This window comes from Phragmites australis, chromosome 13 (genome assembly GCF_958298935.1).
Source record: "Phragmites australis chromosome 13, lpPhrAust1.1, whole genome shotgun sequence".
Lineage (NCBI taxonomy): Eukaryota > Viridiplantae > Streptophyta > Magnoliopsida > Poales > Poaceae > Phragmites > Phragmites australis.
This window is the reverse complement of record NC_084933.1, coordinates 30,609,121-30,633,946: the sequence shown is the minus strand read 5'-3', so window position 1 is coordinate 30,633,946 and position 24,826 is coordinate 30,609,121. Positions and strand designations below refer to the sequence as shown.

Below are 24,826 nucleotides of genomic sequence, written 5' to 3'. Positions count from 1 at the left end.
CGCACGCACAGGGTGAAGCCGACTCTATCAGGGCTTTCAGTGAGTGTAGGCTAGAGGAGGTCTTGGAGTTCGAGATTGTTTTCGGTCAAAACCAGAATAACTTTGAGTAAGTTTGGTAGGGTATAAACGAGGGGTGTTTCATACTTAGCTACACACCACTCGAACTCAAATTGAACAAACTTGGTACTGTTGGCTAAGTAAACTCGATAATATAAGCTCTAAGATCGGTGATCTGGGTTCGAGCACTGATCCCTCAGATGCGCCCTCTGTTGAGTTTGTGGAGCCTCCCTAATGAAAAAAAGTAAACTCGATGATATAAGCTCAATTAAATTAAGTTTGGAGTCTAATCAAACCGATCGAGCTTGTTTACTCATTCGAACCGAGCACCTTTACCAATCACTCTTGGTCAAACCGAGCTTAGCATTTTTGACCGTCCTATATGCACACGTGGCGAGTTGGACCGCCACCGTGGCACGTCTTACACTCTTACCATGTACGATCAAAAGCTGTGTGAGATCATGCATTACAAAATTTTCTGTGCCAATTAATTTTCTAATGTATGGTGTTTCGGAACAAGGTTGTTTCGTGCCGCTTTCTTGCTAGAAGCAACCACATTCGTGCTGTTTTTTGGATACGAAATGCTTCCATGCTGTTCGCAAAATGACGCAAGGATTGGATCAAGTAGGGCCGGCAGAAGTGGAGTTCCTCTTACTGAAAAGATCAGCGTGATGCATGCCGCCAACTGATCGGTCATATTCCACCTTATCATCTTACTGTGTTTGAATACTTGTGCCGAGGCGTAAGGCCCACACAAAAAGATTGTGATCGACTAGCATGGAAAAAATTTCGACAAATATACATGATATATTCGGTTTGTCTGTAAACTCCGCTAGAAATTTTTTAGCGTGTTTACTGAAATTTTATTTGAATTCTTTTTAACTTTGTTTTGATAGATCCGATAAATGGTGACCACCGGTTAATTAAAAAAAAAAACCCGGCGAGAGAATAAGAGGTGCCCAAACAAGTCCAGGTTCAGAGAACCGCTCCGCCGTTCCTCATAAACTCCCACCGGATACAACAAATTCCCCAACCCGCCACCCACACATCTCCCGACCTCTGTCCACACTCTCCTCTCTTCTTGGGCGGCGTCCGTACCAGTCAGCCATGACCGCGGAGATGGAGCAGGGCTTCCGCCCGCTCGACGAGGCGGCCCTGGTGGCCTACATCAAGGCCACGCCCGCCCTCGCCGCCCGCCTTGGCAACCGCCTCGACTCCATCACAGTCAAGGAGGTCGGCGACGGCAACCTCAACTTCGTCTACATCGTGCTCTCCGACGCCGGCGCCATCGTCGTCAAGCAGGTCCTACCCTCAGCTCAGCTCACCGTCACCACAACGCTTGTGCAAATTAATCTTCACCTGACGGCGTTGGCGCGGGTAAAATGGAACGCAGGCGCTCCCGTACGTGCGCTGCGTGGGGGACTCGTGGCCGATGACGAGGGAACGCGCCTACTTCGAGGCCTCGGCGCTGCGGGAGCACGGCCGCCTGTGCCCGGACCACGTGCCGGAGGTCTACCACTTCGATCGGGACATGTCGCTCATCGGGATGCGCTACATCGAGCCACCACACATCATCCTCCGCAAGGGCCTCATAGCCGGCGTCGAGTACCCGCTGCTCGCCGACCACATGTCGGATTACATGGCCAAGACGCTCTTCTTCACTTCCCTCCTCTGTAACAACACCACGGATCATAAGAAAGGAGGTGAGTTGCTTGCACGTTGACTTGTTAACTCACAATTTAATCGGTATGCCTGTAAAAAGGGGGAAAAGAAGTGTATCAACCTGATGGCATGTAACGTGCTGTGGATTGCAGTTGCTCAATACAGTGCGAATGCGGAGATGTGTAGGCTCACGGAGCAAGTTGTGTTCTCGGACCCATACAGGGTTTCCAAATTTAATCGGTGGACCTCACCTTATCTTGACAAAGATGCTGAGGCAGTTCGAGAGGATGATGCACTGAAGTTGGAAGTAGCTGAACTGAAATCAATGTAATTAGCTCAGTAAATACAAAATCAATGTTATGTCTGTTTTGTTTCTTTACATGGAAAACGTGACTTATTTGACTCGCAACTGCAGGTTTATCGAGAGAGCTCAGGCTCTGATTCATGGCGATCTCCATACCGGTTCTATCATGGTGACCCCAGATTCGACTCAAGTTATTGATCCAGAGTTTGGGTTCTACGGGCCAATGGGTTTTGACATTGGGGCCTTCCTAGGAAACCTGATTTTGGCATACTACGCACAGGATGGACATGCTGATCAAGCAAATGATCGTAAAGTATGTATAAATCTGTTAGTTTGTTATTTTTGCATCCTTTATAACTCCAATAGCAGTATCAGTATGTGATCTTCTGATACGGCATAAAGCATTTCAGTTACTTAACAGTGACTTTTGTGGGTACCTGATCCACCAAAAATATTTAATGGTTTATTGGTGTTGAACATAGCTGGGTTATTTGTGTGGTTTAGCTTGTTTCAACACTACTAAGGTAATGTCAACCACATGTCTTCAAGCCTACTTTTTATTTTCAGAAGTTCAGTAGGATAGATGTTTGGAATATGATGCTTACGTCTTGTATGAGAATAAAGAACCGATTTTTTGAAAATGGGATAATCAAGCTGTCATGTTTAGCATAAAGAGGAGGGTGCTTGGCAGACAAAAATTTTACCACCCCAAAATATGCCATGAGTTGAATAACTTTATGGCAGTGGCAGAAGTGCCAGTTAATTATATAGAACAATGCATGCGCAGCATGTAACATTCAGAAACTATTTTCATGATGTTCCAGTCATGAACTAAGTGTTGCCTATCTTTTGCAGGCTTACAAGAAATGGATCTTGAAGACAATTGAAGAGTCATGGAATTTGTTCCATAAGAAGTTTGTTGAACTATGGAATAAACACAAAGAAGGGAATGGGGAGGCATACCTGCCCGATATATACAACTCAGACCTGTTGAGCCTTGCGCAGAAGAAGTACATGACGAACCTATTTCATGATAGCCTTGGATTTGGTGCAGCCAAAATGATCAGGTAGCTCCAAAGTAGAATTTTAAATAATATTTTTTCTTGAAAAAGAAATTTTCTAAATAAACTCACTCTCTCATTTCTCGTGGATAGCAATGAGATATCAAAGCTACCTTTTTGACTGAAATGACTCAAAACCATACTAAGGCCAGCCAATAAAAAGGCTGTAGATTATAGCTTCGATGTAGCATCTCTTTTTCACAATGGTGAATCATAAAACAAAATTTTATGAAGACAGATTTGATGAATGCAGCTGAGAAGTAAAAAAGCTGGTTAGATTTGGGGCAGTTCAGGAATGCTGTGCAGCAAAAGAATTATATATAATTCACAAAATATTTGTTCTTTTCCTTTTGAAACGGAAAATGCCTGCTCAAAAGAAATATAAGTCACATTTTGACATCAGTTTCAAACTCTATGACTCTACTCATATTATTTTGTCTTACGCATGATTCCCACTTGAATATTTTTCCCTGAACTTGGATCTTTCGTATATAGGAGAATAGTTGGGATTGCTCATGTTGAGGATCTTGAGTCAATTAAGGATGCCAGCAAGAGAGCACAGTGTGAGCGTGCCGTCCTCAATTGTGCAAAGACAATCCTGAAGGGAAGACGGCAGTTTGATAACATCGAGCAAGTCATTGTGCATGTTCAATCGTTTGGTCAGGACTGAGAAGGCGAGCCATCTGTTTGGCATTTGAGGAGACATATCTCCGTCAGTTACCATGGTCCACTATGCACACTTGAGTATTGATAAATAGTTTGTTCTAAAGCACTATTGGATGCTTATTTGTGCTTTTCAGTATTGGGATTATGATGAAAAACCAACATGTCTGGTCCCTTTCTAGTTTGAGCTGTGTACACTACTAGTGTAAAATCTTCCAGCATAGCGAGGAGCTGAACAATAAAATGTACGAGATATCTCCACGTTTATCTCAATAGATATAGACGTGTGTATTTCCAATAAATTTTGTTCTAATAGTTTTTGGCAAGTATTACCTTGTTATTGTTTTCTGTCAAAGAGAAGCATTCGATTTTTTCATCTTGATATTGGTAATAAGACCCGTCGATGTTCATGTGGTGTACATGATACATCTAGCTGCTGTTCAGAACTTCAGGCCACTAGCTGATGCTGTTCTAGGACAGCTTCAGTATCTATACAGGCGAGATGTATCAGGGGGATGCGGTCAAAGTCAACTCGCTCTCGCTAGTCAATGCGCGTCACGGAAATTCAGTAGAACCTGGCTATCAAATACTCCATCAATGGAGACGATCAGACGATCGATGGCGTTGATTGTTACAGGGAAGAAGTAAAGTGAGTAGTTTAGCTCCCTCGCGCCATCTTCTCCTCCTCAAGCTGTCGTCAACGGTTGCCTCGCCGGGGCGTCGTCTGCCAACTCCGATGGAGGAGCCGGGCGCCGCGAGGGCGCGCGGGTGCGGCTTCGCGGTGTGGCTGCACGGCCTCGGCGATTGCGGCCGCGCCAACGAGTTCGTCGCCGACCACTTCTCCGCGGCCGCCTTCACCAACACCCGCTGGGCCTTCCCCACCGCGCCCACCTCCCCCGTCACTTGCAACCGTGCGTGCTATCACACGCTTGGCCTAACTGTCCTGCTCAAACTGTACGCCGCTTGCTCGTTGGTGTTAAGTGCAATTCCCGTGTTTGATTCTCAGGTGGTATGCTGATGCCTTCGTGGTTCGACATCCATGACGCTCCCATTACGTCGGTAAGATATCTGTTACTCATGCAACTTATGCAAATGATTTGGATTCTTTTTGGTCCCCTGTTTCTGTTTGTGTTTGGCTGTGGAGATACAAATGAATTTGATTTCTCCAGCATTTGATAGATTGCTTGTTTACCCATGATCCGTATGAAACCAATGCTCACTCTTCACCTTGCTGTGCGCAGAAGTCTGTAAGGGATGAGGAGGATGTGCTGAGAGCTGTTCAGAGCGTGCATACCATGATCGACAGAGAAATTGCTGCTGGAACAAACCCGGGAGACGTATTCGTTTTTGGACTTAGCCAAGGAGGTAGATCAACCCGCCCTGCCTTTAGTTCTTGTTATTCTTATGAACTAGACCATGCTCACTCATGATACAACATAGGGAGTCACTAATTTTCAATCAAGTGAAAACAAGTTATTTTTCACTTGACAACAGCAACCGTTAAATAAAGATCTAATATTTGATAAAAAAAACTAATTCACAAGTGAACAATATTTTTTTATAGTAAAAATATATATAATTTTCTGTTGCATGCTAGACAAAAATCCCTGATTAAGTACATATCAAAAGACAGACGCACGATCGAATGATCGGATGAATAACACATCAAGTGAAACAAATCTCTGATTTCAATCGGTTAAAACGTAGTAAATATGTACAACATATTGCAGGTGCCTTAAGCATTACAAGCGTCTTGCTATACCCCAAAACTCTGGGCGGTTGTGCAGTCTTCAGTGGCTTCCTTCCCTTCGGCTCCTCTTTTGCTGACAGAGTTACAGCCGAAGCAAAGAAGGTAGTACTACTTCATTTATATCTCAGTGTGATTACTGCAGGGAAGATGCTCCTAATTAGTTGCAATTGATCTCTGTTTCTTGCTCATTGAAATACTTGCTTGGTGATCCCATCGATATTGTCTGATAGATGAGTGACTCCTTCATTTGCTGCAGTATAATTCGTGATATTACATGTCATGACTTGCAGACGCCCGTTTTGTGGATCCATGGGGGAGCTGACTCGCTAGTCCCAATCGAGGCAGGGCGAGATGGAGTCAAATTCTTGCGAGGACTTGGCATGACCTGCGAATTCAAGGTACAGTACACAGTTCTAGTTTCATCATACGCTCAACCACCAGCAGGTAAATAATGTGTTAGAAATTACCTTCTCTTACCTCCTAGGGGGTAAGACGAGTCAGCAAATCTAGACCGTCCATTTTTCTTATTAGGTGATGTAATTAAAATTGTCATTATCGACTAACTGGTTGCACATAGTGATTTCAATTTTGTTTTAATATTTTTTTCACCGGCGAAATGGCCAAAATTTGTGAAATTTCATCAAAATTTTAATCATTTTTCGTCCTCTCCTCCGTGAGTCCCGCATGTCAATAATTTTTTTTTTCAAAATTAGATATTTCATACGAAATTTTAATCCCTATTGCGGCCGGTTAACTGGGGACCTAGGAGGTAATAGTTTATCTTGTTTAATCTTGTCCTTTAGATCAAAGCAGATGGATGGTCGGTCCATATTAATTTGGGAGTACTCTAAAAAAATCCGTTAGAAAACTGAAAAGAGGTGGTAACGATGATATTCCTCTACATTTGTTGGTTGGTTAGCTGACGCTGCTATTCTATGTCGTTTGATGCTGTCGTAAATGGATGTATAGGTGTACGAGAGGCTTGGGCATACGCTGGCGCCCTACGAACTGGAGTACTGTGAGCGATGGGCGGCAGACGACATCCTGAACGAGCACGGAAAAGGCCTCAAGCGGGGTGGGCCGTCGGTGAGCAAGTTTTCTTGCGGAGTCCTCAACTTCTTCTCCAAATAGTTTGCTGTTTCGATCGCCTCAAGTGATGTAAATTGATGCTAGTGCCGCGTTCTGTGAGCGTGTGTGATGTGATGCATCAGATTTGTTTGATACCTCGATTCAAACCAGTATACTGACTCCCTACGGACTTATGCTATAATCTAGCTTTTCAAGAAATTTTAACTCAAACAATTATTTTTATTGTATAGATCATATTCTTGTTTAAATTTATATTTTTTTCTGAATTATTTTTTAAGCTAGATCATAGTATCTTCTACGCTATCAATTGTTTTCAGAATTTTTCATGACTATTTCGATATTATTATAAATTTTGAGGGCAATAGGATGTAATATTTTTTATTTTTGTTTCTTTTGAACCTATCATGTGTTAGATGGGTTAAAGGGTAGCTTATTTTTGTAATTTTTTTAAACGGAGATCTATTTTTATAATTTTTTATTTTTGTAATATAAAAATAAAAAGCTCGCCAACAACGCGACGCGCGCGGGGCGTCATCTGCAGCCAGGTTCGCAGGCGGCAGTTCCCACAATCCCACGCCACACGGCACATACCAACGAGGTGATTCTGATCCCTCACCCACCAACAAAACCGGCAACACGCGCCGGGGGGCGGGGGCCTCTGCCAAGTCTCAAATCCAAACTGATTCGCTGGTACCACCAACTAACTCTGCCCTCGCGCGTACGGATGGCGGCGCCTCCCTCGGCGGGCGGCTTCGTGCTGTGGCTGCACGGCTCCGGCGGGTCGGGCGCCGAGAGCTGCGCCCAGGTCGGCCCCTACTTCTCCGCCCCGGGCCTCGCCTCCTCCGTCCGCCTGTCCTTCCCCACCGCGTCCACGATCCCCATCCCCTGCTACGGTGCGTGGGTACCGCCCGCTAGTCCCAAACCCATCTACCCCGGCTATTCTTTGCTATTTTGGTGATCCATAGCCCACACCACATGCTCTTCTTCAATCTCGTGATGCATGAGGATGCGATCTAATTTCTTGTTTCGGCTTACGGCTTCTTTGCAATGCTCGCGCGTGAAGAGATTGCACTCCTCTCCATAACTCCGTTGCTCAATTGTGATATTATTGTAGGTGATGCGGTGATCAATGCTTGGTTCGGCATCACGGAGGTTCCTATAACTGCTGTAATTGACCAATGCCCGTTATTCTACACGTATTTATGTACTGCAGTAACTTGTATTTTCGCTTCAATATATTTGTCAATTCACAGTACCTGTGCTACGCAAATGAAGATTGCTTTTCTCCTGTTTGAGTGATGGCATTTGCCGAGACTGTAGAGTCTAGAGTACACAATTATGCATGCATGCTTCAGAAATCAAGCGTTCTCCACACATTCGATTCTGGTAGTGCTTTCGCTAAAAACAATAGTGCTGGTGCTATTTGGAGGTTAATTTAAATAGGAATATTACGAAGCACATGATTAAAGGACAGAAAGAGAGGATGCTGATCAGAGGCGTAACATGATAGTGCGACCTTGAATATACTGAATACAGTGGATTGCTGTTACACTCTATCGTTTTATAGGCTATGCTTTCAAATGAAAAACAGATAAAAGAATCACATTTTCTGTCCAGCTAATTGCTTTCTATTTCTACTATTAGTACTGTGGCTTTCATTTTATGATTTCAATGTTTTTTTTCTAGAAAACCGTTAGAGACGAGAAAGAAGTCCTTAGAGCTGTTGAGCAGGTGCATGAATTATTAGACAAAGAAATAGCTGCTGGAACGAGTCCGTCGAACATTTTTGTTTGTGGGATGAGCCAAGGAGGTAAATCGCTGAGCTTAATCTGCACTCATCATTCGAGGTCACAAGATAGTACTAATACAATTGTGTTTTTTTTTTTCATTTTCTTAGGTGCTCTAGCCATAGCAAGTGCTCTACTCTACCCAAAAACTTTAGGTGGCTGTGTTGTCTTCAGTGGTTCAGTTCCACTGAGTAAATCATTCGCTGAAAAGGTGTCGTCTGAAGCTAGAAAGGTAATACCCATCAGCTATCTTTATGCCGAACATTTCAGAACTGCATCTTCTCTTGACTCTCGAGTGTAAACGATGGATTCTGGATAACGTGCAGACACCGGTATTATGGTTCCATGGAATGGCGGATGGGCTGGTTCTGTTTGAAGCGGGCCATGCTGGGTGTGCATTTTTAGAAGAGCTTGGCATGACCTTCGAATTCAAGGTAAGAATGAAATATATATATATGAAGCCGTAGTCAAAGTTCACTTCCAACAATTTGTTTTCAACATTGGGGATCGTTTTCAAACTTGCTGAATTCAATTTGTTTTCTTTCTCCTTTTCCAATCATATAACCAGGCTTATCCCACTCTTGGACATTCATTGGTAGATGAAGAGCTCCAGTATTTTCAACAATGGATCAAGGATCGTTTAGGGATCTCTGCAGGAACTGAAACCACAAGGCCATCATCATCACCCCACCACAAGGATCTCCAGTAGCTGCTGCTGCTTCTGATGAATATACCTTAGTTTCTAGTTCAATTCATGGCTGCTATATTTAGGTGGCACATCGGTTGTAAACTTCAATTTGCTTTGCTACAGGCCCACATGAATGACATTTTATAGGTTGCCTAATGAATGTCTAATGAATGTCTTGTGATTTTTGTATGATGCAACTAGTAGCTGAATGCCATCGTAATTTTTGTCTATGCAACGTGATGCTTTTGATTTGATGCCTAAACTAATACAATTCAGCTAGTTGATTTATGCCTAAACTAATACAATTCTATGGAAATTACAAAGTCAAAGACGATTTTTTTCTTTCTTTCAAGAAGATGCTAGAAATTTGGTGGGAAAAGTATGTTTTGCCTCCCTCAACCACCCTCAACCATAATACCATTTATGGAACCTCCCTACACTAACAAAACCAGTTATATTTCCTCCTCGAGTGGTTTGCACTCTGGTTTTTTTTTTCCGCTTGTTGCCACATCACTAAATTTTACGATAACCGGGGTACAAACCAATCGGGAAAAAACCGGTTTTATCCGTGTGAGGATGATAATAATTGGTATTGAGGGAGTAAAATCAGAATTTTGCGATAGTTGAGGGACGTAAATCGAATTGTTTTTCAAATTTGGTACAACTACCTACCCAGCGCAAAGCCTAGCCGAACAGCGACGCATTTCGGCACGCTTCGGCCCATGACCCATGAGTAGCCTGGCCCGCCGCCTCATCACCCTCGCCGCGGCCATCGCCGCAGCCGCCCTGCTCGTCGCCTCCCTCCGCCGCCGCGCGCCGACGCCCGGCCTCCCCGCCCAGCTCGTCCCCTCCTCCCACATGGCGAGTCGCAACCGAAGCTTCGTGCTGTGGCTGCACGGCCTCGGCGACTCCGGCCCGGCTAACGAGCCCATCCGCACCTTCTTCTCCGCCCAGGAGTTCCGCCTCACCAAGTGGGCGTTCCCCTCCGCCCCCCACGCCCCCGTCTCCTGCAACCGTGGGCATCCATTCCCTTCTCTTCTTCTCCACCTCCACGCTGCATCATGGTAACATGAGCTAACCTAAGAGCATTTCCCCCCTATTGCAGATGGTGCTGTGATGCCGTCGTGGTTCGATATCCATGAGCTGCCCATGACTGCTGTGAGTTCACCCACTACCGTTTGTAAATTCATAGGTAAATGTGACATCAGATGTTAATCGAGCTAAAACCTTGACGGGTAGGGTTCTCCGCAAGATGAGAGTGGGGTTCTCAAGGCTGTGGAAAATGTGCACGCAATGATAGACAGGGAAGTAGCAGATGGTATCCACCCTGAGAATATATTTGTTTGTGGGTTTAGCCAAGGAGGTAAGAATATCATTGATGCGTTTGGATGGATCGTTTTGTGGAGAAGGAAGAATGTGTGCTGTGAGCTAAGTAGTGGAATGTGATTCTGCAGGTGCTCTGACATTAGCAAGTGTTTTGCTCTATCCAAAGATGCTGGGCGGAGGTGCCGTTTTCAGCGGGTGGGTGCCTTTCGGTTCGTCAGTCATTCAAAGGATTTCACCTGAAGCAAGGAAGGTAATCAATACTTTCATCCCTGTTTCCCTTTCATTAAGTTTAATGCGCAAACACAACTGTAAGGTGTGAGCAAGCATAAATGTTGAGGTTGATGGAAATTGCTGAACAACAAGAGATGTAGCTGATGATGTTTGCTCTCTTGGGTTCTTGTTGTTGTCTTTTGATTTGAAAGAACTTTTCGTACGCATCGAACGAACACTGCTGGAACCTCTACCTACGTTGGCATGGCCATACCTAGGAACCATCAGGTGACAAGTATTGAGTATTTCTCCTATTCGAGATGGATTACATATACACCTAAAACAGAACCATTTAAATTGCACTGGTTATGGATTGTTGTGTTTCAGTGAGCAATCTGGATAATTAAGTAAGATGCTGAATTGTAGTGCTAAATTTTCCAGCACTTGACTTATCTGGATGTTATCATATGAAATTCACTGTCTGAACTTTACCTTTTCCTAAGTATGTACTTCAGATTTAATATTCGCAGTTCCCTCCTAAACATCAAATATTGCAATATGCCTATTATGGCGCAACCTTACCTATCAATTTGGGTGCCAGTAGAGTTAAGTCAAGGAGGAAAAAAATGTGACCCTGCGGCCCCACCTTAGGACTTAGGATAGGAAAAATGTTATTTTACAGATTCAATAGAACATTGCATAATGGAAGCTAAATTCCGCACCTAATCTCATATTTTAGCCAATCAAGTATTATGTTTATTTACACAGTAATGATGATAGCATAAATCCTTGAGGGAGATTTAGAATATTTGAATGAAATCAGGCAGACTGCAGTCACTTGTCAGACTTGCTGAAAAAACTAACCCAATAGATTAAGGAAAGTACTGGCCTCACAGTTATTCAACCTTGAAGAATGTTAGATGGACCATTTGGCCTCTGCTGTAAGAATATAATTTTGAAAGAAATTTGAATTCTTAATATGGTCATTAGTTTATTTTGGTTTAAATTTTAATAACAGTCTTTTAACTTTTCAGACACCATTTCTTTGGTCACATGGAATAGCTGACAGAACGGTATTATTTGAAGCTGGTCAAGCTGGTCCAACATTTTTGCAAAGTGCAGGTGTTAATTGTGAATTTAAGGTAGATTTCTGCATGGTCCTTTTATCTCCTTCTTCAGAGAATCTTTGATGTCGACATGAGCTCTGATTATCCAACTTACCAAGTTATCATATGCATTTTACAGGCATATCCAGATCTTGGTCACTCAATTTCCCAGGAAGAGCTGCATTATCTTGAGTCATGGATCAGAAGTCATCTAAAGGCCCCTCAGGAGAAGGACGGTTAATTTAGGCCTCTGCCCCAGTATAGCAACTTGGCGGATGTTGCCATGTTTAAGCTGTATTCAATCTTTCTGACTTTGCGTCATTCAACTTGCTATATGAGACTTCTCATATAGTAGATCAATATGTCAAAGGACATATGATGGACCGATGGACTACTTGGCTACTTGGTCCTGGAATTTGTTTAGGTTTGGCCAACTACACCTGGAGTTGAAGTTTAATAAATACTCTTATGTTTCTCTAATTGACTCTGTCTATTAATACCATCCATCCTTGATTCCTATATTTGATCCACTTCCATCTGTTTCCAATCGATTATCAGTGACACACCGTGAGACTGAGAACGGCACATAGAAGATGTTAGCAAAATAGTGGGATTCTTTTATGGATGTTCTGAACATACCTCTGAAGTTCTAATATGCCTGGCATCTCATTCCTATATTTGATCCACTTCCATCTGTTTCCAATCGATTATCAGTGACACACCGTGAGACTGAGAACGGCACATAGAAGATGTTAGCAAGATAGTGGGATTCTTTTATGGATGTTCTGAACATACCTCTGAAGTTCTAATATGCCTGGCATCTCACATACAATGACTGCAGCTCTAGTTTGTTTTCCGTCTAGTGAACATACTTCGTCTCTTGATTCCAAGTTCTGACATGACATATACTTGCTATTTGTCTCTCGGCCACAAGGTACTAACTACGTTCAGAAATAGTATATATTTATTTTTTTGAAAAAGTTAATTTTTTATACTTTGACTAATATTTAATTAAATTATAAGAATTTTCAGTGTATATAAATTATACAATTAGATTTACAATTCAAAATAGTTTTACACTATATAGATTTTGTAGCTATAAATAATACATTTTATAAGAAAATCTTGGTTAAATTTCATTTCAAAGATCGAGGTAAAAAAAATATGTCACTATTTTTAAATGGTGGGAGCATCGCCGCTTTCCTCAGTTTCGATAGCCGTGAAGCGCCTGGTCTTTACCCTTCATTGGCAACTTCCTTTCAACGATTCACATGGACCATTTCCTTGCGCAGTTGTGCTGACCACTGACCATTTCAAGGTTTACGATCTATCACGGACGATGACTTGTGGCCGCTGGACACTTTGGACTCTGCTGGCCTGGCCTTATTATCGAGTTGTCCACTACCTGGCTTCGTGTTGTTGCTTTCTGCATTTTTCGGCACAGCGACTTCCATAGGTCTAAGTTGAACGGTGGATGCTTCCACGCGTAAGAATGCGAGGCCCAGAATGCAGCCACATAAATTCAGCAGTGTAAAGTGTTCGTCTCTACCTAATACGTAGGGTTCTTTTGCTGAAATTTGACATAAGGCCCCGTTTGGAATGGGAGCAAAATTTCCGTTCCCGTGAGAATCGAAGTGTTCCTTACGGACTTGACACGATTTAAGCAGGTTGCTAGATTGGTTCTAAAATGGTTGCTAGATTCTACGAGTGGCGTCAGCTGTCCCTCCAGATTCAGGCTAGGACTGCTGACCACAACCTGTCGGGCTCACCGGGCGCGCAGGGCCCAAATTAGGCCACCGGTTCCACCAGCTTACGTTACGATATTTGTGCAATTGTGCTTGAGCTGCCCTAGAAAACTGCGGTTCATGGGAGGAGGGAGGGAAGGATGGAGCTTTGCGTTGGAGACGCCAACGCCGAGCACGGAAAACAAACGAGAAGAGGCAGTAGAAAACGCGACGCATTCTCCCAGCCCCAGCCTTTCGAGGATACCAACGGGAACAAAAGCCAAAGTCTCCCTACTCCCGCTCCTCGTGCTTACCGTCCCCCATCGCCCATCACCTTGTCTCGTCTTCGCCACGACCACGTCGACGTTTTTCCTTCTTTTTTTACCATTCACAGTTCTACCTTCTCTATCTAACTCTACTTATCGCGGCATGCAAACGCATGAGACCAGCTGGTAACTGTGGTAATAATCATTACTCTGCTCTCAAATATAAGTTCATGAGACCAGCCGGTAACCGCGGTAACAATCATTACTCACTCTGATCTCAAATATAAATTTATTTGATTTGTTCTGAATCAAACTTTTCTATTTTTGATTATCAATAGCTAAAAAAATTATATATATTAACACCATAACGTTAATGTTATTAGATTCATTATGAAAATACATTTGTAATATATAACTCTTTATATTTAAAATAATATAATTATATAAATATAATCAGTTAAAATATCATATCGAAGAGTCTATGTTCTCATATACTTATATTTAGAATTAGAGGGAGCAGGACCGTAGGAGCATAAACGTAAAGACTAAAGACTACAGGGTTGCAATACCTAGACAGCGTATCATCGTTGTGTGCGAAATGCTCTCGTTTTCTAATCCAACAAGACGGAGAATCTTCTCTTCAAACATTGACGATCTAGAGGTTTTATTATTCTTGCATAAAATTATATTCGGATTAGTATACTAGTATATGTAGTGTACTTGCATCGTACTAGTGTTTAACCACCGTCCACGAGTAAACGACATATTGACAGTGAGTTTCTCTGTATTTTTCGAACCACCAAACCGCTCCTAGTGTAGGTTAGGGTTTATGGGCTATACGGTCTATCTTTTATTTCTTTGTCTTATCTATAATGTCGCTCAATGTATAATAAGGCTAAGGGTAAGATTTATTTATAGACTTTACTTCTAGTTGCTATACCTATTTTTAGATAAATCGTTAGACTCTGAATCATATCACAAACTACGATCAGACATGTCAATTATATGAATCTACAATATTTTAGTCTCTAGCACATATACGTGAGTTATGTGCCACGATCATATTGCATATGATATTAATTCCAATACAATCATGTGGGCTAACAACCTACAGAGCCGATCTTGCAAAGCAAACCTAGCTATTCCATCATGTGATGTACCCGAGTTAAAACATGTATACATATAAATTTTAGTATAGTATATCTCTATCAATTCCTTTACTGTATTCCAGTACAGTTATACTCGGGACCTCAAATATTAATTTCTTGAGTTGAATTCCGCATCAAATATTACCTGTTACATACAACAGCCAGACAAATATTTCCACATTGAGTTGACTAGAAAAGGACCATAATATATATAGCCATGAATAAATATTGAAAGCCACATAAAAGTCCAACATCTCCTGCTTAGCTAAAACATTTCAATCAATAAAATGAAGGCTGATGTCTCTAATATGCTGAGAAAATAATTTATAACTAACTAACTTAGTCAGTGGATCTGCAACCATACTAATACTAGCCAAATAAACTAAATAAACAGACTTAAATCTATTTATTACATCACGAATACAGTGATATCTTCCCTCAATATGTTTACTTTTACTGTAAAATTTAGGATCTTTGAAAATCTTAATCGTCACCAAATTATCATAGAAAATAGTGACAAATTGTGATGCACTTTCCATGACCTTAATTGATGCAAGAAATTCTTTTAGTCATACGTCTTCCTTTAATGCCTCAAATAAAATAATATATTCAACTTTCATAGAAGAAAGAGCAACAAAATTCTACTTCATGTTACACCAAGAAATAGAACCTCCTGCCAAAAGTGAATAAATAACCTCAAGTAGATTTCTGATAATCCAGATCCCCTTACCAACCATCATCAAAATAGCCCTGCGGTTGAAGATTATGACTGTTACAACATAATAAATAATCCAAAGTTCCTTTAGCATAACGCAGTACATGTTTATTTGCTTCTGATACTCTTTCTCAGGTTTTTTTATATCTACTAAGAATTCTAATAGCATGACTAAGGTCAGGTAGCGTGAATAACATAACATACATAAGGCATCCCAAAGCTGAAGAATAAATAATGCTAATAATTCTATCTTTTTGCTCAAAAGTTTTTAGACACATTTTCTTACCGAGTTTAGTTCCCTTTACCAAAGGTACATTAACAGGTTCGCAATTTTTCATAGAGAATCGTTTTAAAACACTATGAAGATAAAATTTTTGGGACAAACCAAGAAGTTATTGATTCCTATCTCTGTGTATTTCCACTCTCAAAATATAGGAAACTTCTCCCATATCTATCATATCAAATTGAGAAGACAACCAAGCTTTAACTTCCATCAATGTAAATTTATTAACGTCTGAATATATGCAATGATCAACTTTCGTCATTGAAAAACCATATAATATGATAGCATTATCAAAAAGAATATACCATTGATGTGAAGTTTGTTTGAGACCATAAATTGATCTATTCAATTTGCAAACCTTATTTTCATTTCCTTTTTTGCAAAACCTTTTGGCTGAAGCATATATATTTCCTCCTCCAAATGACCATTAAGAAAAAACAGTTTTGACATCTATTTGGTGGAGTTCAAGATCATAATAAGTTGGTAAAGGACTAATAAAATGAATAGAAGTAAACTTTGCAACAGGAGAAGAAGTTTCCACAAAGTCAACCCCTTCCCTTTGTGTAAAGCCTCTAGCAACAAGCCTAGCCTTATATTTTTCCACTTAGCCTATTGTATTAAGTTTCCTTTTAAATATCTATTTACACCCTATGAGCTTGTGGTTATTTGGTAAAGTAACAAGTTCTCAAATTTTATTCTTCCATATTGAGTTTAATTCTTCTCGTATTGCTTCCACCCATGGTTTTGATTGAGGACAACTAATGGCTTCTTTATAAGTCTTTGGGTCTTCCTCTAAATCTGAAATTTTAGAATGCATTTTCCCTATAAACACATAATAATCATCTAAATATGAAGGTGTTTGTGTATTCCTCCCACTTCTTCTAAGTATGTTAGTGTTGGGAGTTAGACTTGTGTTTCCTCCTGGGGTTTGATTTTACTCATTAGTTGAATTGATTCCAGATGTATACATCTATGGCTCTTGTAGAGTTGCCAATAATTCCACCCTTGCATGTTTAGCATGGAGAGGTGTATTCTAATATAGAAATATTGTATTCTTACTTTCTATCATTTTATCATTTTTAATCATAAAACCGATACCCTTTTGAATCCATAGAATACCAAATAAAAAATTTTGGTGTGCTTTTAGGTTACAACTTTGTACAATTCTAATTTGGTACTCTAATTTGAGCATTACAACCCCCAAACAGTTAAATGACGAAGTGAGAGTTTTCTTGCAGCCCACAACTCGTAAGGAGTGACTGTGACAGCTTTTGATGGTGAATGATTCAATAAATAAACAGCAGTATGCAAAGCTTAACCCCAAAAGGATAAAGGGAGATCTGAGTATGTCATCATAGACCTAACCATATCTATAAATGTAAATGTTATATTCTTCCGCTCATCTACATCGTTTTGTTGTGGAGTATATGACATAGTATAATGATGAATAATTTCATGCTCTTTGCAAAAATCATTAAAATTTTCTAAAGTGTGTTCTCCTCCACGATCATTTCTTAAAACTTTAATTCTTTTATTTAACTAATTTTCCACTTCAATCTTAAATGTCTTAAACACATCAAAACCTTCCGACTTGTGTTTAAGAAGATACACATAACCATGTCTAGAATAATCATCAATGAATGTAATAAAATAAACCTTTTGACCTTTAGTAATAATAGATATTTCACCACAAATATCAGAATGAATAATAGTAAGAGGCTCATTAGATCTTTCCGCCTTGGGAAAAGCCGCACATGTCATTTTACCCTTATACATGCTTTATAAGTACCATAATCCTTCCACTTAAAGTATAGAATTTCAGAATTAATAAGCCTCCTAATTCTGTTTTTAGACATGTGATTAAGTCGTAAATGCCATAAATATGATTCCGAACATGTGTTTCTACTACCTATGTTCCTCCCTATGGAATTATCTTCGCTAACTAAACAATCGATATTTTCACCATCTAATAGATCATCAAGAAAATAAAGATCATCGTGACAAATTGCAGTATGCACTACTATCCCATTCAACAATATTTTGACTCTTACTTTTCTAAACAGTACATCGTAACCAATAGATTCCAATTGAGAAATAGAGATTAAATTCCTTCTCATGCTAGACGAGTATAGTGCATCTTTTAACAATAATTTTCCTCCACCAAAGAGTTTAAGGACATAATTTTTAATTCCAAGTATATCAACTTTATCATTAGTGTCTAAGTAGATTTATCTATTTTCCCTTAGAATTGTTTGTTTGGAAGTAAAACACTTATGATCTCTAGCAATATGAGATGTAGAACCAGAATCAACTACCCAACTATTTAGAAAAGTAGTATTAAATAAAAATCCAGTGCATACAAAAATATAATGCATACCTCCAGCCAAAGGATTGCCTTCATTATAATCCGACTGATAAATCTACTTCTTTTGATCATTATGCTTCTTCCTATTCTTGTAGTCAGCTCTGATACTAATGTTAGCATTTGTGGGCTATACGGTCTACCCTATATTTTTCTACTTTATCTATGGTGCCTCTCACAATGCATAATGAGGCTAGAGGGTAGAGACCTATTTATAGACTCTACTTTCAGGTGCTACACCTGTTTTTGAATAAACCGGTAGACTTTTAAACCATATCACCAACCACGATCAGACATATCAGTTATACGAGTCTACAATATACTAGGCCCTAGCACATATGTGTGAGTCATGTGTCATAATCATATTATATACGATATTAATTCCAATACGATCTTGTGGGCAGCATGCAGAGCTGATCTTGCAAAGAAAATTCAGCTATTCTACCATGTATTGTACCCAGGCTAAAACATGTACGTACATATAAATTCAAGTACAACATATCTCAATCAATTCTTCTAGGAAAAAGTCCATTTTTCTCCCCCAAATTATGTCGTTGGTCCGGATAACCCCCTGAACTTTCAAACCGTCCATTTAACCCCCTGAAGTTTCAATACCGGATCACTTAACCCCTTGAGCTGATTCTAATAGCGGTTTTAATGACATGGAAGCGGCTTTTGATGACATGGCTATCACACCACTAGTTTTTACCACGTGGCTACCACGTCAACTCTCTCTTTCGCATGTGCGTGAGGCTCAGAGAGAGAGGGGGGAACAGAGAGATGGAGCGGAGGAAGAGATGGCCAAAGGGAGAGTAGAGGGCGCCGGGGATGTGAGAAGGAGGCTGGAGGGATCGAGGCCGCTCGGGGAGGAGGAGCCGGGGTGGGGAGGACTCCGGCCAGGTCTGGCAAGGCCTCCTCGCACGCGCACGATAGAGAGGACAGAGAGAGTGAGAGTACGGCGTCGGTGAAGGGGAAGGGAGGGAGCCGACAGAGAGGGGGCGAAGATGGCATTAGAGGGGGATGGGTTAAGCTTGCCGACGACAGGAGCAAGATTAGGGTGGCTGAGCACGGCGCGTGCGGACCAGAGCTGGGACAGTGGCTATGCGCCGAGTAGCGACAACATCAGCAGCGTAGAACGAGGTGGCACCGATGTAGTGACGTGAACCACTCACATACGCACCGACTTAGCTCTCCGCGCCAGGCCACTCACATGCAGGCACACGACGGCCAGACCTCGCCAGCGATGATTTTGACGACTGCTCGGCCAACCGACTGCGCCAAAAGCTCCATCTCGATGATACGGACTCGGCTAGGGGGGCCCTCGGTCGACCGGCTTGGTTGGAGCATGACCAACGGTGAGGGCGATGTGGCCACACTTGGGAGCAAGATGAGCATCGCGCCAGCGACAGGCCAAGGCCAAATGAGGGCACGCGCGAGGATCTATAGGTGAAGGGGAAGCTCACCATGGTGCTCGTTAGCTTGGAGGGGTGGTAGTGTGGCATGATATCGGTCAGGCGCTAAGGCGGCAGTCGGAGGTAGGGAAGACAACGAGGCGAGGTCGATTCCGACCGGTGAGCGATGGGCTCGGCTGGGGAATCGAGGGAGGATGTAGAGGAGAAGCTCCTTTGAGCTTCCCTAGGCTCGGCTACAGCGGAGAGGGCTCAGTCGTAGTGGATTTTACAAAAGCGGCAGTGGAGCTCGGGTGGAAAATGACGGCTCTCGAGAGAGATGATATGGTAGTCACGTGGCAAAACCCAGGTGGTGTGACAGCCACATCATCAAAAACCATTTTTATATCACTAAAACTGTTATTGAAACCAGCTAAGAGGCTAAGTGATACGGTATTGAAACTTTAGAGATTAAATGAACGGTTTCAAAGTTCAGCGTTATCCGGATCAACAGCATAGTTCAGGAGAGTAAAATGGACTTTTTCCATTCCTCTAATGGATTCCAGCACAGTAGTATTCACATTTTCATATTAATATTTTAAATTAATTCTGCACCAAATATTCCCCATCACCTACAACAGTCAAACAAAATTTTCACATTAAATTGATTAGAAAAGACCACAATATATATGTTAAAATCCGTTTAAAAGTCCAATAGTGTATACCGTCTTTTTCACTGTGTCCGCTGCAGCTGCTGACTGGGCATGGGGAAGCGCTCCAGTGGGCGGACCGCCATCGGGGCCCACGGCACAGCGATAACGCCTGATCGAATTACTCCCCGGGAGGGCCCACACCCTCGCGAACGTACTGCCCTCCGAATTGATGATGGACATTAACATCACAGGTAAGTGTGTGCATAAATATCCTGGAAATCGAATCAGATCACATCTAATCGAAGCAAATTGGGCCGAGAGCACATCAACCGGAGCTGCAAAATGTGCAATAATGGAGGATGCCGGGGTACCCCTGATGCCCCGATCGATCTGCACTGCATTGCATGCGTCATAAAGCGAGCGGCACCTCATTCTTTTGCTTTTGCAGCAGCGCTGCCGCCAAATCGAAAGAAATGTCATCAAGTGCGGCGCTGCGTTCTTTATTGCCTTTGCAGTGCTAGGTAGTACTGGTCGTCCTTTCCCTGCCGTGGAGTGTAGCAGCGTGGTACACAGAGAAGGCAGAGGCAAATGCAGAGCTATGTGCCCATCGATTCAAATTGTGTGTCATCAAGTAGCCTGCTCCTTGTCCTTCAGCTATCAAGCTTCGCTTTCCAAGCCTAACAACTGCAGCGACTTTGCTCCTCCTGGAGTGTTGAACAATGACATCAAATTTGGCCAATGGAAATGCAGCTGGTTACGTACTACAGTGCTATGCAATTTACTCGCTCCTGCACCAGTGGGAGTGGGGAAAGGCTATAGAGAGCAAAATCCCGTATTAAAGTTGCATAAACTTTGCACTGAATTGACAAAAGGATGGAGCAAGTTTGTGGACTACACGTCCTTGCCAAGTAGAGTGAAAACTAACTAGCTCGCTCACGGCTCATGGCTAACTTTCACTTTGGAAGCATGGCAGTTCTTTCACTTTACTTTCAACAGGAGTACCAATGCAGTTCAAGAGGAAAGCTCCAATGGTCCCTTTTGCAGCGTCCAATAGAATAACTGATTGATACAAAATGCACTATTCAAAAGGGAAGGTGAAAAAAATGACAAGGAAAAACTTCTTTTTGAGATCAAGAAACTCAGCATGAAAATTGCTGTTCTCCCTCACCACTAAGAAATCTTGATCAAATTGGCTGTTCTTTTACCTCCATGAATTGTCACGTTTTAAAAGCAGATTGTTTGTTTGTTGGTGGAGGCGAAGAGAACTGCACAAGCTGACTAAATCAAAGATGCTAATGATTCCATTATTCAGGGAGATGAACCTCACTAGTTCAGGCAACACGCTTAACGAACTTGGAAAAAAACCCCAGAGCTTTGCACAGATACATCACTTTCCTTTGTAGAGGAGAAATGGACAACGGGGCAGGCATAATTTGATACCACCACCAATTGCAGACATACCAAGCTTTATGCAAAGCTAAACAAGCATCTTCTTCCTCATGATAGGAGGAATCAATCTACACACATGATTCATGAGTACAGAACAACAGGATCAGCTGCCAAAAGTCAATACCAAACAGTTGACACCAAGCAGAAAGGGAAAGGATCTTGTTCTCTTGCAAGCGGTTCATTGTAGAACCAAAGGAGCAAAAATATGGTACAAAGGAGGATGAAGGGGAGGACCGAATTTGGATCAGATAATGCTAATTTCGCCCTGCAAGCCTCACGGTGCTCACCAGAGTGCAAGAAATTAACCAAAAGAAAGAAGAGGAAAACGGCATAGAGCAGAGCAGAGGTGCTCTTGATCAAAACAGCTACTATTGGTACTGACCTTGACAAGACCTTCTTGGTGGTCTCCTTCCTTTCCCTAATCTACAAGAACAAGTGAGCTGCAGCACCTACTCAGGCTGCTCAGACAGCTCAGCTGGATCAATTCCAGGCGCCCCACACCTTCTCCCCGATGAAGCGGACTAGCCTCCCCACCGTGCTCTTCTCGGTGTTGCCGTTGCTGTCGCTGCAATCGCTCTCGTCGGCCATCGACTCGTCGTCCTCGTCGCCGTCCATGCTGCTGCACCCATCCTTCCCCTCGTCGTCGCCGTCTCTCCCGCCGTCGCAGCTTGGGTGGTGCTCCACGCTGATGTCCGGCTCCCCGGCATCCGCGGCATCCTCGAAGGCGTCGCTGTTGCGCCGGCCGCGGCGCCGGCGGCGGGAAGGGCGGCGCGGGGGGCCTCCGCCACCACCCTCCTCGACGGCGTCGATGATACGGTGGATGAGGTGGCGGTTGGGGGACGCGTCCCAGCGCGCCCAGAAGCTCTTGTAGCAGCCGAAGCACCCGCAGCCCATCTCCGGTGGGTGGGGCCCGCAACGGCGGCGCCGGCCCCCGGCCGCGCCGCCGCAGGATAGCAGGTAGGCCAGCACCTCCTGCTCCTCCGCCGTCAGCGCCGACGCCAGGGCCAGCACGGCAGCAGGCAGCACCACACCGGCCGCAGCGTCCGCCGGCGCCGGGTGCACCCGCCGGCCCTTCCCCTGGTACAGCTTCTTCATCTCTCCCACGGCCGCCGCCGGCTCACTCCCTCACTCGCGCTTACTTACTTCCCTGCCCGCCCGCCTTAGCAGAGTCAGGTGCCCACCAACTCCTCGACGAAAAGCCAAGGGGAGGAGACAGGAGGAGGGGTTGGTGGGTAGGTGGAGAGGGCTCTCGTCGGCTAAGACGTTGCTGTTTGGAGTAGCTGCCGGATGGCGGCCGCGCAGCTCGTGTTGCCTAGCTCCCTCTCCTCTCTACTCTCTTGGGGCTCTTGCCTTGTCGGGGCTTAGCAACAAGGAAGATGAGAAGCGAGGGGGGAAGAGATGGGAGGCGTTGCGGTGTGGTGTACTGGTGTGGAGTCGGGTTTGGTGGCTGAGATGAAGAATCTGATGGGTATCTCTCAACCTTTTCCGGTCCAACTGGGGTACGTGGGTCAGTGCGTGTGTGTCGTGTCGGCTTGTACGGTCAGCGACGGAAGCCTTTGTTCTGACCACGTAAACGTAGACGGTCCTCCTCCATCAGGTCACAACAGACAGCGGCGCGGCTGTTGTATACCGTACGCACGGACCTCCTGGTTACACATGTTCAGTCCTGTGATCACCAAAGGTCCGCACCGCCTACTCGTTCTTCTCTCCTAAACCTAACCCTTGGTGGATCCGTCTCTCGCCCGAATGTTTGATCCGTCTCCTCTTCCTCGCGTGCATCACCTCCGATCCCTGTTGACCTAGCTTTTAGCATCGTCTCCACATCACCTCCTCCAACAACACCCGCCTCCACTTCATACGGCACCAGTTCCTCCACCTACTTACACACCGCCGATGTCGTCTCTCCCACCTAGCCGCCACCACCTCCACCTCTCGCATCGTCAACTCAATTCCTCGCACCTCCCCGCCTCCCAACTGCAGTTGCCTCTCTCCTCGCACCCCCTTACAGGTGATGAGCTCATGGAGGGTGACCTCCTCTTCTCCGCCCTGGCCTCCTCATACATATCACCCGATGCCTCTAAGAACTCATGCTCTGCTCTGCACATCCTCTCAGCGCTAGATATATGGATCTAGTCAGTTATATTTAAGAAAAATTCTAAATAAATTTTAAAGGTCCACTAAATATAGGTATGGATGTATATTTTAGTCACATCTTGCTAATGTAGTAGGGGAAGACCAATTTAAAATAAGTTGTATCGTCCATCCACTTAGTATATGTTGACGAGAGGACTAGAAGAATACGCATGTGCATGTGTTGACGAGAGGAAATGGGTGGTGCGGTGCGAAAGGTGTGAGCACACAACACCTATGTGAATGGTTCATCAAAATCGGGTTTAGTAGTTTACGTAGGTGCGATATCTTTTTACAATTTTATTCTTTTGATACGTGGATAAACAAATATATATAAAAATCATGTCGGATAAGAATTCGACGTGGCACGTCTCAACCACACATTTTCTCTCTATATATGTCGATCGCTGCCACAAATATATGCAATTAGAGTTTTGACTATTTCTCTTTGTTGTGCCGCCATAAGTAGTAAACTCCGCCCCGTTGCGTTAGCGATCGGGTGAGCAGGTCTCCAAAAACCATTGTCCTTAGAATCCTGTAGCGTGAGAGAGCGAATAAGCGAAATGCATATATTTGTCTAATACAATATGGGGATGGTGAGAAGATATATATTGGAAACAACAAAAAGAAAGAGAAAGAGAAAATAGAAATCATGAGAAAAAAAGATTGGGCCAAATTTAATTGCAATCAATTAGAAGAATAAAGAAGAAATATTGTATTTCGTAACTGATTATTTTCTATTTCGCATAATAAATTTAATTATCTCTTCCATTCTATGGCTTTAAATCCAAAAAATTTCTCCTTTTTTTCTATATATAGGCCGTCGATTCGGTATTGCTATTTGATTTGGACCTATTTTGAAAACGTCAAGGTAATTTGAATTATTTGTTGACATGTTCTTTTATGTGATAAATTGCCTACTTAACTCAATGGTTAGAGTATTGCTTTCGACCTGGTTTAACAACAGCTACCCAATATTCGGGGGCTATCCATCCTCCCTCTAAC

The 24,826-nt window shown here is 43.0% G+C and overlaps 4 protein-coding genes across 5 annotated transcripts; 3 read left to right on the top strand and 1 right to left on the bottom strand.

Moving 5' to 3' along the window:
* Positions 1–1,054: 1,054 nt before the first annotated feature.
* Positions 1,055–4,073, top strand: LOC133889368 (methylthioribose kinase 1). Its single transcript, XM_062329903.1, has 6 exons — positions 1,055–1,359; positions 1,451–1,760; positions 1,872–2,046; positions 2,135–2,336; positions 2,879–3,090; positions 3,580–4,073. The coding sequence occupies exons 1-6, from the start codon at positions 1,165–1,167 to the stop codon at positions 3,752–3,754; spliced, it is 1,269 nt and encodes a 422-aa protein (XP_062185887.1). The 5' UTR covers positions 1,055–1,164; the 3' UTR covers positions 3,755–4,073.
* Positions 4,074–4,179: 106 nt separating this feature from the next.
* On the top strand, positions 4,180–9,250 carry LOC133889369 (probable inactive carboxylesterase Os04g0669700). Of its 2 annotated transcripts, none has more exons than XM_062329905.1 (10): positions 4,180–4,658; positions 4,754–4,806; positions 4,989–5,112; positions 5,478–5,599; positions 5,788–5,895; positions 6,467–6,583; positions 8,273–8,396; positions 8,484–8,605; positions 8,700–8,807; positions 8,973–9,250. In XM_062329905.1, exons 1-10 carry the CDS (start codon positions 4,484–4,486, stop codon positions 9,015–9,017), a joined length of 1,098 nt encoding a protein of 365 aa, XP_062185889.1. In that variant the 5' UTR covers positions 4,180–4,483; the 3' UTR covers positions 9,018–9,250. The 2 variants fall into 2 exon arrangements, with proteins under 2 accessions (XP_062185889.1, XP_062185888.1); XM_062329904.1 differs by having other exon boundaries at positions 4,189–4,658; positions 8,942–9,250.
* Positions 9,251–9,742: 492 nt separating this feature from the next.
* Positions 9,743–12,222, top strand: LOC133889737 (probable carboxylesterase Os04g0669500). Its single transcript, XM_062330200.1, has 6 exons — positions 9,743–10,076; positions 10,167–10,219; positions 10,301–10,424; positions 10,516–10,637; positions 11,632–11,739; positions 11,843–12,222. Exons 1-6 carry the CDS (start codon positions 9,791–9,793, stop codon positions 11,942–11,944), a joined length of 795 nt encoding a protein of 264 aa, XP_062186184.1. The 5' UTR covers positions 9,743–9,790; the 3' UTR covers positions 11,945–12,222.
* A 9,613-nt stretch (positions 12,223–21,835) lies between these two features.
* Positions 21,836–23,143, bottom strand: LOC133888975 (uncharacterized). The gene has a single exon (XM_062329400.1). It carries the CDS (start codon positions 22,784–22,786, stop codon positions 22,172–22,174), a length of 615 nt encoding a protein of 204 aa, XP_062185384.1. The 5' UTR covers positions 22,787–23,143; the 3' UTR covers positions 21,836–22,171.
* Positions 23,144–24,826: the final 1,683 nt, after the last annotated feature.